The sequence below is a fragment of the Camelus bactrianus genome, chromosome 22 (assembly GCF_048773025.1).
Source record: "Camelus bactrianus isolate YW-2024 breed Bactrian camel chromosome 22, ASM4877302v1, whole genome shotgun sequence".
In the NCBI taxonomy this organism is placed as follows: domain Eukaryota; kingdom Metazoa; phylum Chordata; class Mammalia; order Artiodactyla; family Camelidae; genus Camelus; species Camelus bactrianus.
In genome coordinates, this window is record NC_133560.1 from 29,981,025 (window position 1) to 29,993,198 (window position 12,174).

A 12,174-nucleotide genomic window follows, 5' to 3' on the forward strand; every position below is an offset into this window, starting at 1 on the left:
ATGGGTTGGAGGGGGCTGGGGGGTGAACCAGAGCTCTGGGAAGTTTCTGGAGCGGGTGGTAGGGGGGCAGGGTCCCTGCTGGAAACAGTCAGGCCCAGCGGTTTCTGAAGGCAGCGGATGGAGGCAGGACAACTCTCCCGTGATGGAAACCAGACCCACTGGTGCTCTCTGGGATGCGGTGAGCACGTGGGCCCCATGGGGAGGGGCAGGGCGCTGGCCCGCAAGGGCCCCTGCTGTAAGCTAGTCGCCCCCCCCGCGGCATAGCTGGCGTCGGGGCTGTAGCGTAACTCTCTTTTTGGGGCATCCTGGGCACTAGGGGTCTGGAGCTGCGTCCCTGGCCCCCACCGGCCTGATGCCAGGAGCACCCCCGGCTGTGATAGCCACATTTGTCCCCAGACATGGCCTAGTGTCTCCTGGGGGTTAGACTCACCCTGGGGGAGAAGCACGGGTCTAACAGGACCCAGGCATCTCGGGAAGGACGGAGGACTGTATGCCTGGGATGGCGCAGGCAGTGGCTGGGAAACGGCCCTCCAGGACACGGGGAGAGAGGGGCTGTGGCACAGGAAGAAGGTCTCCGTGTCCACTTGCCCCGATTGGGGGGGGGGGTCAGTGGCTCTGATCAAATTCTCAGGGGATGTGGACTCGAAAGGCTCAAAGTCCCAGGCTGGACAAAGTCCTTCCAAATCCCCACGAGATGGCCAGGGGACAAGGGGCAGGATGTAGCACCCAGTCAGCGTTTTCCAATTGCTTTATTATACATAACCAAGATCACAGGCCCAGCCGTGCCCACCCAGCCCCTGGCGTGCCCTCAGTACGCGATCTGATACACCACAGCATGGTCCCTGAACCCCGTGACCATCAGGTGGTTGCTGGCGGACACATCACAGCACGTGATGGAGGACGTCTCGGGTACCTGGGGGGGTTGGGAGCAGAGCAAGGGGGCCCATCCGTCCTTGCCTTAACACCTGCCCATCAGTTCAAACATGGTCCCTCTTGTGCCCTCGCATCTGGACCCCTGGGCTCAGCCCCTAAGTGCCCAGAACACATGAGCACCGACCGCCCACCGGCCCCACCCCCATACCTGGACCACCGAGGTCCCTGTGGGCATGCTGTAGATGCTGACCAGGCCGTCTGTCCCCACACTCACCCACCAATGGCCTGGGAGGAGTCAGAGGGAACCCGGTCACAGGGAAGCTGGCAGCTAAGGGCCAGACCCCTGGGGATCTGGGGAGCAGGGAACCCCCACATCCCCCATGGCCCTGTGGGGAGTATCACTGAGGGTGGCACCTGCTGATGAGGGCACGGGGGGTGGTCAGGAAGGGTCAGAAAGGGCTGGGTGGAGTCCGTCTGAGTGATGCAGGGCACTGTGGGAGGCTGGGGACCACTGGGGACTCCCCCTGCCTCCTCGTGGCCACTCACCAAGTGGAGAGAACTTCAGGCCAAGGATGGTGCCATCCTTACATCCCACCATGCGCTTCTGGCCCCCCCGAGTGGGCTGCAGCCACTGCCGGCCATTGGCTGTGCCCACCAGCACCCAGTCCTCCTTGGGGCTTGCGGACAGGCTCATTATCTGGGGAACAGGCAGCAGGGAGAAAGCTGATCAAGTCCCATTTGGCCCAAAAGGCGGCAGGAGCACAGGCACCCACCCTGGGAGCTCACTGCCCACCCACTCCTGGCTGCCAGGCCCCGACAAGCAACTTTACGCCTCTTGGCCTTGGTTGGCTCATCTGCAAGATGAGTGTAGTCCTCTCTACTTGATGAGATTATCACAGAGACTGAAGAACAGGAATGCCCGACACAGAGCACAAAAGCATCCGAGGAGGACACAGCTGATCGGGGAGGACGTCCCTCCCTTTACAGCATCACTAAGACTTGGCGCACAGCTCCCTCCTGCCCTTCCCCGAAGTGCCCGCCTCCTCTAGTCCAAGTCCAGCCGCTTCCTGGCTGAGCAGGCCCCATTCCACCTGCGCACCTGAGCCTCAAACGGGTATTCCTGGGGGTCCCTGGTGGTCCTCAGGTCCCAGCACCGCAGGCAAGCATCCAGACCCCCCGTCCAGATGTTCTGGTCTTTGACAGCGATGCTCTTGGCTCCGTTCAAGCACCCCGGCAGGTCCCTGGCCAGGAAAGGGCATCATGAGGTGGGGGGGTCAGGGCTGAGACTCTGGGCACACCACCTGCCTGTCACACCCACATGACAGATGGGAAAACTGAGGCAGACAAAAAGTACCATGACCAGGCTTGGAGGAAACAGCCCAGACAAGATTTGAACCCGGGTCTTCAACTCTCAAATGCAAGTTCCCAGAGGAAAGGGGCTTTGCACTGGAGACTGCTGGGTCCCAGCTCAGGGGTCAAAGTGGGAAGGGGATCTCAGGATGACCCTGTCCACCCCCAGGCCACACCTGACCACGCTCTGGTTCCGCAGGTCCCAGATCCTGACGGTGCCATTGGTAAAGCCGGCAAAAGCCAGGCAGTCCTCGGGGCTGGCGGCCAAGGCCTGGCAGCTGAGGCCCGCACAGGGCAGCTCCGCTCTCACGTACAGGGAAGGCGCCATCAGGTCCCACAGGCTCACGCCGGCCAGGTTGTGGCCGCCTGTCAGCAGGGCTGTGCTATTTGAGAACAGCAGGCAGGTGCGCAGGTAGGCCCCGGGAATCTGGGGTGAGCGGAGCCTGGGGTGAGCTTCCTCTCCTGAGAGAGGCTCTCCTGGTGCCCACAAGCCCTGCCCCCCACCAGCCCCACCCTCACCTGCACAGGCAGGTAGCACTCCGGATACCAGGCCACCACCACCTGCTTGACCAGGCTCCACACCTTCACGCCACCCCTACCACAGGTGAAGGCGTGCCGCGTGAAGCTGCTGACAGCCGTGGCCAGCACAGGATCCCCGTGTTCCAGCCTCCGCTTCTTCTCCACTCGGTGTGGGACGGCCAGCTTCTTGGGTTGCCAGGGCAAGGCATCAGGCCTATTACTCGTGCTTTCAAAGTCCTCAGGATCCCAGCATCTTGGGAGGAGAAGCCTCAGGGTCACCAGCCTGCCTGCAAGCCTCTCTACCCAGAGGGGGTCACCTACCAAGCCCCACAGGGTCTTGGTTCTTTTTCAGATTTGGGGGTTCCTCTATACTTCCCTAAGGTCCTACCCACACCCCTCCAAGTATTCCCCCTCTCCCATAACCAAACACTGCTCCCTTCTGCCTGGAATGCTTTGCACTATCCCAACAAACTCCTACTCATCCTTCAAGGTCCTAACCATTATGCCCCTTCCTCCAGAAAACCTTCTCCCCAGTCTGGGCTCCCTGAGCCTCAGACCACAAGGTTGGGACTGCCTGCATCCAGCTCTGACACAGCCCCTCTCCCTTCCCACTCCATGGGAGTTCCTTCCCCAAAGCCCTTGAACTCAAAGCCGGTTATGTGGGGAGGGGCAGTGATGCTGGTGTAATTATAACTTGAGTCACACTTCTCTACCCAGACCCCTCAAGCTGCAGTTACTAAGGACAGCACCTTGGTGATAGGGAAGAAAGAAGACACACCTACACCTCCGATCCCCATTTCCTGCCGGGCACAGAGGTACCCACACTCCACAGAGAGGAGGGGCAGTGCAGAAACTTACATGGGCTTCAGAAATTGATCCGCTCTCCCGGCAGCCTCCTGCAGGCAGATGAGATCACAGCTAAGCCACATCCTCCTCCGGCCCCAAGCCGCCCCCCCGCCTCCACGTGGGGTGCCGGGTCTCACCTGAGCCGCGTGGGAGGACACCCCCCGGCCTACAGCGCCCCATCCTGTGCTCTCTTCTTTGGAGCCCTCACAGTTGCTGGGGGAGGGCTTAGGTAGGCTGAGAACTGGGCAGAGAAGAGTGGATCAGAGGCAGGCATTCCCCCTGCCCCTGGGGCAGGCTGCCCTCCCCGCATCAGGATTACCCAGAGTGTCCTCGTTAAGTACTTCCACTCCCAAGCGTCGTGGTCCTGGGTTCTGGCTTTCCTGCCCGCGGGAATTGGGGAGATTGGTTCAGACCAAAGGATCTGTCCAGGGTCAGTCTTAGAACCAGAACACGTTAGGAGGGTCCAGACAGTGTGGTTGGGACTCTCCAATGGTCTGAAGTCCATCCTCCCGTCCAGGCAGAGCTGCGGACAGGCTCCGGCACAATCCGGAGTCCTCTGAGGGTATCCAAGGGCTGAGGTGGAGGAGGTGGGCCCATCCCACAGGAACCCATGCGTCCCAGCCTGGGGGCCAGGCCGGGACGACACCCAGCCCAGCAGCTCACCCCTCTGGGTACTGAGGATTCCAGTTACTTACCAGCCCTGGTGCCTGGCCTGTCGCTATGCCAACGGGAGGGAGGAGAGGACAGAGTGGGAGATGGCAGGGCATCCAAGTTTAGCCCTGGCTGCCCCTCCGTGTGGCCCGAGCCCCTCCTCCCCTCGCCCGCAGGGAGACTCACTCCTGAGGCCCGGGCGTTTCTCCTTCTCCCGGGTCCCAGCAAAAGTCCGCCAGAGTTCCTCAGTCAGAACGTCCTGCCACAAGCGGGGCTCCGAGTCCCAGGACAGCCGCACATCTAGCTCGAGGTCGGCCTCGTCGTCCATGCCAGGAGGCTGTTGGAGCCAGTCGGAGGACCTCGCGGCCATGGTGTCTTCGAAGTTGGGCCCCTGGAGACTGGAGGGCTGCAGGGTCCTGACCCCTGCGTGCCGGGAGGCCTCGGGGCTGGCCGGCCCTTGGGAGCCCTGGCTGGCCTGCTCACCAGAGGAGACCTGGCTCCCCTGGTGCTGGAAGAACATGTCACGAGGGACATGAGGACGTGTCCCAAGCCCCGAGCCCGCCCCCTCCCTCCTCGAGGCCCCGGGAGCCCACCTCCCCCTGCTGCAAGCCCAGGGATAGGCTGCAGGTTCCTAGGAGACGCAGGAAGTCCTCCGCCTAGAGGGGGGACGCCACCCCAGCCAAAACTTCGTCATCTGACAGGCCTGGGCTTGCGTCCCCTCCTACGAGCCAGAGTCCCCGTGGACACCCCACCTCCCTGGACCGTCCTTGGGTGGATTCGTGATCATGCCAGCCCTCCGAACCACACCTAGCTTAAAACAAACTCCTGGCGCCCAGAAGCCAGCCTTGACCTCGGGTATAAAATCCAGCCCTAATGCCCACAAGTCACCAGGACCGTGTGGTAGAAAGTCAAGTCAGATCGGGGTTCGCACCCCAGCTGCTTCTCTTGGGATGTTTGAAAAGTACAGCTGAATGCCAGCCCTCGCTTAAAAGGACTTCAAGAAGCAAAGCTGTGTGTAGGCATGTCCCCCTGTGTGGGGACGACATTTGGATTTGTTTAAACCTTGGACAGGTCCTAAGACGCTGATGGTTCCCTCTTCGGTAGTGGGGCTGGCGACAGGACAGCTGGGGGGCGTCGCTTGTGTGGCAGGTCGAGCCAGGTGACTACTGCCAATTCCAGATTTAAGTTAACAGTTTCTAAGATGGCGGAAAGCACCCTGCATTTCATTGCCCCGCCTCCCAGCAGAAGGCCCGCCTGTCTGTTCCTCAAGAAGGGGCACCTTCCCACCCCCTCTGCGGCCCTTCTCCACTGCCCGCGGACACGGTACTCTGCTTGGAACCTCTCCTTCCACTAGACGGTGCCGCCCCGCACAGCACGCCCAGCCGCAGGTGGCTATTTAAACGTAAAATACAATTCCAAATGCGTCCCTCCAGTCCCAGCGGCCACGTTTCCAGGGCTCAGTCGCCAGGTGGGGCCGGGGGCTGCCGCCGCAGCCAGCACAGACACCAGGAACCAAGGCAGTGGTTTCTAGATGGCCCGGCCTCCGGCTGAGGACACGCACCAAGCAAGACAGGAAGCTCCCTGCCAGAGTGGCCAGTCTGCAGCAGGGAGACCCCCCTTTCAGCCCGGTAAGGGGCTCTATGGAAGGTGTGTGTGTGCAGCTACATTCGGCCCAGGCAGGCAAAACACAGTGCCACCAGGGATGTTCTGGACCTGCCTGTCTAGGGTGGTCGCTGTTGAGAGATTGAAATGTGAACAGTGCCCTCGTCTGATGCCGATTAAAATTTAAATAGCCACGCGTGTCCTGTTGAAGAGGAGAACATGGATTTATCTTTGGCCTATGGCTCTGGAGGTGGTGGCCATGGTCTTATGACTGCACAGGCCCCTCCATGGTGGATGCCAGAACCCTGGGGAAATGCTCCGATTCACAGAGAGAAAGAATTGCTCAAGAGACGCAGTATAAGCGCCGTGGCTGTCTGTTATGTTCAACAGGCGCTACTGGCGTTCCCATTCTGCAGATGAGAAAACTGAGGCTCAGGACTCAAAGCCAACTTCCCCAAAGTCAGGAGACATGGGGGCCAGCCGTGTTAATCTGCCTCCCCTGGCAGCCTGGTCCCACCCACTGCCCGTAGTGGGTGGGGGCCAACAGGAGGGTGGATGGAGAGGCTGTGATGTAGGACCCCTCCCTGAGCGCTCAAGGCTGCTGCCTCCCAGGGCAGCCAGTGATGGATTCCCCAGCTGGGCCTCCCAGCAGTACAAGGCCCAGGGGAGCCTTCCCCAATTCGCCCTGGCTCGTTAATGCGCAATTTACTGGCACTTTAATGCACTCAGCATGAAAAGTGCTGCTCCCTCCTGCCTTCCAGCCGGTCCTCCCTGGGGAGAGCGGTGTGCAGGCAGGCGGGCTGGGGAGCCAGGGGGGCCCTCCCGCTGCTGCCCGGGATTTTAAACGCACAGCAAGGAGGCTGGAAAACAAGGAGCAGGAAACAGGGGAAGGGGAGATGGTCTGTGCGGAAACACAATTCAGCCAGGAATCATCACCTGGGGCCTTCTGTGGGGGGCCAGGATGCTGGGTAGAGACCTTCCTGGACCCTCCTCTTCCCGTTATGCCTCGATACTCAGCAAGGGCTGTCAGTTTCCTCCCAAAGAACATCCACAGCGTGAACTGCTCCTCACCACCAGGCCTCCGCAGTGGCCAGCATCCCACACCTGGACAGCTCTAACCAGTCCTCAACTCCTGTCCTGGCCCCCAGCTGTCCATCCTCCCTACTGCAGCCACCAGAGGGCACCTGCGAGCACCTGAACAAGGCCCGGCCCCTCCTCTGCCCACAGCCCTCCAGGGCTCCCGCCTCCCTTAGGGTAAAAGTGCAAGTCCCCCCACGGCCCACAAGGCCCTGCAAGACCGCCTAGTCCCTTGCCTGCTCTTCACCTTCTCCCTCTTTCCGCCTGACTCACTCTGCTCCAGCCACACGGGCCTCCTCAACGTCCCTGCAACAGGGCAGGCCCAGTCCTGCCTCAGGGCCTTTGCACACGTCGTGCCCTCTGCCTGGCCTACTCCTCATTCCAGACATCCACACTCCCTCTCTGATCTCCTTCCAGAGTCTACCCAAATGTCACTTTCTCAGCCAGCCTTCCCCGACCATCCTGAATTGCAACCCACTCCCACCTCAGTCCCCCACATCCCCTTAGGACTGCTCAACTCTGCCCCCACCTAGCCCAGCCCTCACCACCTGACACTTCTGTTTACCAAGGTCCTCTCACCCCAAGGGCAGCGGTCTGTCTGTGTTCTCCTTTGCTATTTCCCTGGCGCCTACAACAGCACTTGGCAAGAAGGTGATGGATAAATATCTGTTGAATGAATAACCGTGTTCTGGTTGCTTCCTGGCCCCTGCCTCTCTGTCTTCCCCTGCTCCCTGAGCTACCCACCCCAGGCCCTGCTAAGTCGCAGACACAGCCCTGGCCCTCCGCCAGTCACATCTGGCACAGGCAGAAAGTCCTGCCAGCACCCAGGAGAAAGGGGCCAGGTGGCGGGAGGACAGACAGGGGAGGAAGTCATGCTTCAGCTTGGGCAAGGCGCCCCGGGCTGGGAGCTGGGCCCCCGGTGCAGGCTGCGCACCTCCCCTCCCCGCAAGTGTAAGCCAGGCCCTTGAGAATCGCAGACACATGGAGACCGCATCCGGCCGTGCCTGGCACATAACAGCCCCTTCAGAGCGGAGGCGACTAACCTGCAACATGCTGACAGGACCCTGGCCTTGTCCAGCCACACAGGGACTGGTCAGCGGGCCAGGAGGCAAGAGGCTCAGAGAGGGCGGGTTTGCACTCCCGATTTGTGGGGTCCCATGGATACCCTGGGGATTTCATGTTAGGTCTCACCCCCTCTGCCCACAGCCCTCCAGGGCTCCCACCTCCCTGGGGATAAAAGCCCACGTCCTCCCCGAGGCCTACAAGGCCCTGCATGACCTGCCCCATCCCCTCCTCCCTCTCACTGCCTTTCTCCTGCCTTGCAAGGAGGGGCAGCCCTCCCCCACCAAGCTCCTGGTCCCTTGTTCACCTGCTTGTGATGTTCCTGGAGACCTTGCCGAATCTTCTGGAACTGCAAAGGGACAACAGAGATCACACTGGGAGGTCGACGGAAGCTGACAAGAGTGCAGGACTGAATGCTGCGGGTGCTTCTCCCCAGCTGTGTGACCCTGGACAAGCTGTGCCACCTCTCTGGTCCCTGCTCTCATCAAATGAGATACCACCTACCACACTCCGAGTGGGAGGTAATGAGGGAGACCCCTGGCTTTCATTTTATGAAATGACATGACTTGAAGGTCAAAGGCCTCTGAATAGGCCCTGCATGACCTGCCCCCTCCCTCCCCTACACTGCTCCGGTCACATGGGCCTCCGACCCCCAGGCGTGGTCATGCCCCAGGACCTTTGCACATGCTGTACTCGCTGCCTGCACGACCTTCCCTGTTCTCTCTAGGTTGGGCAGAACATCTTCTCTTCCAGGTCTTACTGTGAATGTCACTTCCTCCAAGAAGCCCTTCCTGACTACCATAGCTCAAAATCTTTACTCACTTCCACTCCATCACCTTCTCCTTTCGTGTTAACGCTTACATTTTGAGAATCTCATTTCTCTACTTGTCTCTCTCCTTCCCTTAGAGCTATCTGGTCCACTGAGGTAACCACTAGTCAAATGTGGCTCTTTAAGTTTAAATCAATTAAAATTCAGCTCCTTGTAAGTGTTCAATAACCACATGTGGCTAGCAGGTGTCATACTGGACCCTACTGATGTGGAACATTCCTATCATCGTGGAAGGTTCTAGAAGACAGCACACACTAGAACACACACTCCTGAAGGGCAGGGACTCCCATCTTGTGTTGTAGCCCTAACTGACCAACTGTGGCCCGAAGAAACATCTTAACTTAAATATGGAATTACTCGCTTTCACAGCAAGGTTTTTATTAACTAACAAAAACTCACATGAAGCGGGGGCTCAGTGGGTTAATTCACCTGCCTAAAGCAAAAGAAAGTTGAGGAGAGGGTGTCCCCAAACCTGGCTCCTGAGGCCAAACAGAGCGGCCTTTCCAAGCAGTTCCTGAAGGGCTGCCCGGCTTGGGGCTGCCCGGCTTGGGGCTGCCCGGCTTGGGGCGGGGCTCACCGAGCAGCAAGCGCTCTCCATCTGTGTCATCAAATGCGTGGGGAACCTGCCAGGGAAGACAGACCCCACTGGAAGAGGAGGCCTCCAGACCCTTCCCCAGAATGTGCCCTGTCCCCAGCCCCCAACAGGGCAGCTCCAGCAAGCGAGCCAGTCCTTTCCAGGTGCCAAGCTGAAGGTGGCTTCAAGATGAGTATGTTGTTAATGTGGTATTTTCCAGAACAGAACTGAATACAAGCAAATTCACACTCAACAATAAAAAATCAAAAATATAAGTGAAAGCCAGCATTGATATTACTGGGGTTCCTTTCCTTCGGCTTTGGCCTTCAGTACAGCCGCCCCGCACTCCAGCCCCTTACTGGTCCTGTCTTTGGGGTCTTGGAGGTGGTAGAGGACAGAATTCTTTCCTGCCACAGGGCGACCTCCCGCCCTTGCCCCGCCCCTCCCCCAGAACTGCCCGCACCTGGGGAACTGCTGCTGGAGCTGCTGCAGGGCGTCCAGATAGCTCTGGGCTGGGAGGCTGGCCTCGGGGAGGCTGGCCTCAGGATGAACCTGCAGAGGTCAAGGAGGGATCAAGAAAACCAGCAGCCTCCCAGCATCCCCGAAGACAGTGCACAGCCTCAAGCAGCCTGAAGAGGGTGGGGCAGGGCCTCCCGAGTCCTGAAGATCACATGCTCCCTTATCACTTAAGTACCTACAGGATATCTTCCATTTTACGTCTTGGCCTCAATTGAAAATATTTACTCTCTGGCCCTGTACCGAAGAAGTTTGTCTTCTCCAGCCCAGAAATGTTAGCAATGGTCTTCTCTGGGAAGTAGTGGTGTGGGGGTGGGGAGGGGGCATTTGCTTGTAAAACATTAACTCAATATATGATGTAGGCCTATGTTTTATCACCTAGGAGATAAGTTTAATTTAAAAAAGAAAATGCCTTAAAAGTATGAGGAGATAGTGTCCCCAGCTTAAAGGCCTGGCCACACCACCCAAGTCTCTCCCTGAGGAGCAGAACTAGATTTAAGCCCAGCCTCTTCCCCCTCCCCCGAGGGGCTACTGCCACACCATGCCCTCCTCACCAAAGTTCCTGGGGGCCTCACCATCCTTTGAGGGGACTCCTTGTGGGGCTGCGATGGACCCAAGAGGTCATCCTCAGGCATTGGTCACAAGAACTGTAGCCAGGACCCTACAAGTAGCAAGGAGATGGCAGAACATGAGTGCAGGAGGCCGGGCAGTGGGAGGGGCAAAACCAGCCCCTCCCCACCCTCGCCCACCGCCCATCATGGTCTCCCCTCCAGGACCCAGTCCCGGCCCCCCGGCCCCTCCCTGACCGCCAGCACCCCACTGCACAGCACTGCTACATCGTGTGTTCATTCATCCAACACTCTGGTGCTTCCAGCCTCGCTGAATAGTTGTAGGGACCGCTGGGGCCTCGCCCTATGAGGTGGGTCGTAATGGTGCCGAACACATACACTGCCTACCAGGAGCAGTCAGGGCTAGGGGAGCCCTAGAGAAGCATGCCAAAGCTCAACCTTAGTTGTGGGACAACTTCCCAAATCACGAGAGAACGTCATTTGGAAAGGGGTTTTGAAGGATAAGTAAGAGTTGGCCAGGTGAATTAGTAGCAATTGCTCAGACAGGAGAAAAGAGACCTTTCTCTACTCCAATCACTCCTGTGACACCCAGCCCCTTCTTCACTTCGCTTCTGCCCCTTAGCACCCCTCCAGCTGAGGGACCCTGCCAGCCCAGGGACCCGGGGGTCCTCCAGGAGGCCGGTGGGCCTACCCGCCTCCCTTAGGATGGTGGTCCTGGAGGAGCAAGGCGGAAGCCGCGAGGGTCAGCCAAGTTCAGGCCTAGAGGAAGCACCTCCCCCTATCCCCAGGGGCCAATTGACCCATCGGGCCCCGCCCCGCCCCGCCCTGACCCCGCCCCGCCCCGCCCCGGACCCCCCCACCCCCACCCCACCCCCACCCCCCACCCCCCACCCCCCCCCCCCCCCCCCCCCCCGCCACCTGCACCACGAAGCTGGTCAATGAAGGAGCAGCAGCTGCACGTGGGCTCGGGCTTCGCGGGCGGCCGCCGGCGGCGCTGACCAATTGCGAGGCCGTTTGCCCACGTGGGCCGCGGTCGCCATCGCTGATTGGCCGGCTCTCCCCAGCCGCCAGCCGGGCCGTCAATCAGCGCGCCGGGTGCTGCCGCTTAACCCTTGCGGTCCCGCTGCGTGGAAGGGCAGCGTGCAGAGTCGGAGGCAGTTTGGGGTCCTGGCAGGAATCAGGATATTCAGAAAAGCAAGGGGGTTGAGGTCAGAGGGTGCAACTTGGGGAGGGGCTGAGCGGCGCGTAGTTGCCTTGTTTGGTGAGAAGCCTGATGATTTTTAGTCTTGCCCAGGAGTGGCCCATGACTAGGGGTGGGGCTGGGAATGGAAGTGGGGGAAATCAGCCCTCTCACCCCAAACCATAGATATGGGCTAAGAACGTTCTCCTCAATATTAAATAACGTGCAGTGCAAACGGAACTTCAAGCCCCTTTCTTGGGGAAAACTTAGCGGGTTCCTTTTTATTCAGGCTTCCTATCAGCCAGGCTCCGGGCTGTGCATTTTATCAGCGAATTTTCCCAGCTGCCGTCCAAGTCCAGGGGCAGAGGATCTGAGAAACCTGAGAACCAGAAGCAGGAACTGCAAAGGCCTTGAGGCTGGTATAGTTTTTCAGGTTCAAGGCCAAGAAGGGAAGCGTGGTGGGTATTCAAGGCTTGGGACGCTGTCGGAGGGGTGTGTGTTTTGGCCTGGTGCAAAATGCCTGCTC

At 59.6% G+C, this 12,174-nt stretch overlaps 1 protein-coding gene across 1 annotated transcript; it reads right to left on the reverse strand.

The window, feature by feature from the left end:
• Positions 1-730: 730 nt before the first annotated feature.
• On the reverse strand, positions 731-11,257 carry TLE6 (TLE family member 6, subcortical maternal complex member). Its single transcript, XM_074350015.1, has 16 exons — positions 11,160-11,257; positions 10,454-10,560; positions 9,847-9,935; positions 9,282-9,432; positions 8,288-8,329; positions 7,962-8,084; positions 4,313-4,747; positions 3,908-3,968; positions 3,726-3,829; positions 3,601-3,638; positions 2,743-2,995; positions 2,400-2,650; positions 1,973-2,114; positions 1,420-1,570; positions 1,082-1,158; positions 731-913 (listed from the first exon to the last, which is right to left on the reverse strand). The coding sequence occupies exons 2-16, from the start codon at positions 10,532-10,534 to the stop codon at positions 809-811; spliced, it is 2,103 nt and encodes a 700-aa protein (XP_074206116.1). The 5' UTR covers positions 10,535-10,560; positions 11,160-11,257; the 3' UTR covers positions 731-808.
• Between the last annotated feature and the right edge of the window lie 917 nt (positions 11,258-12,174).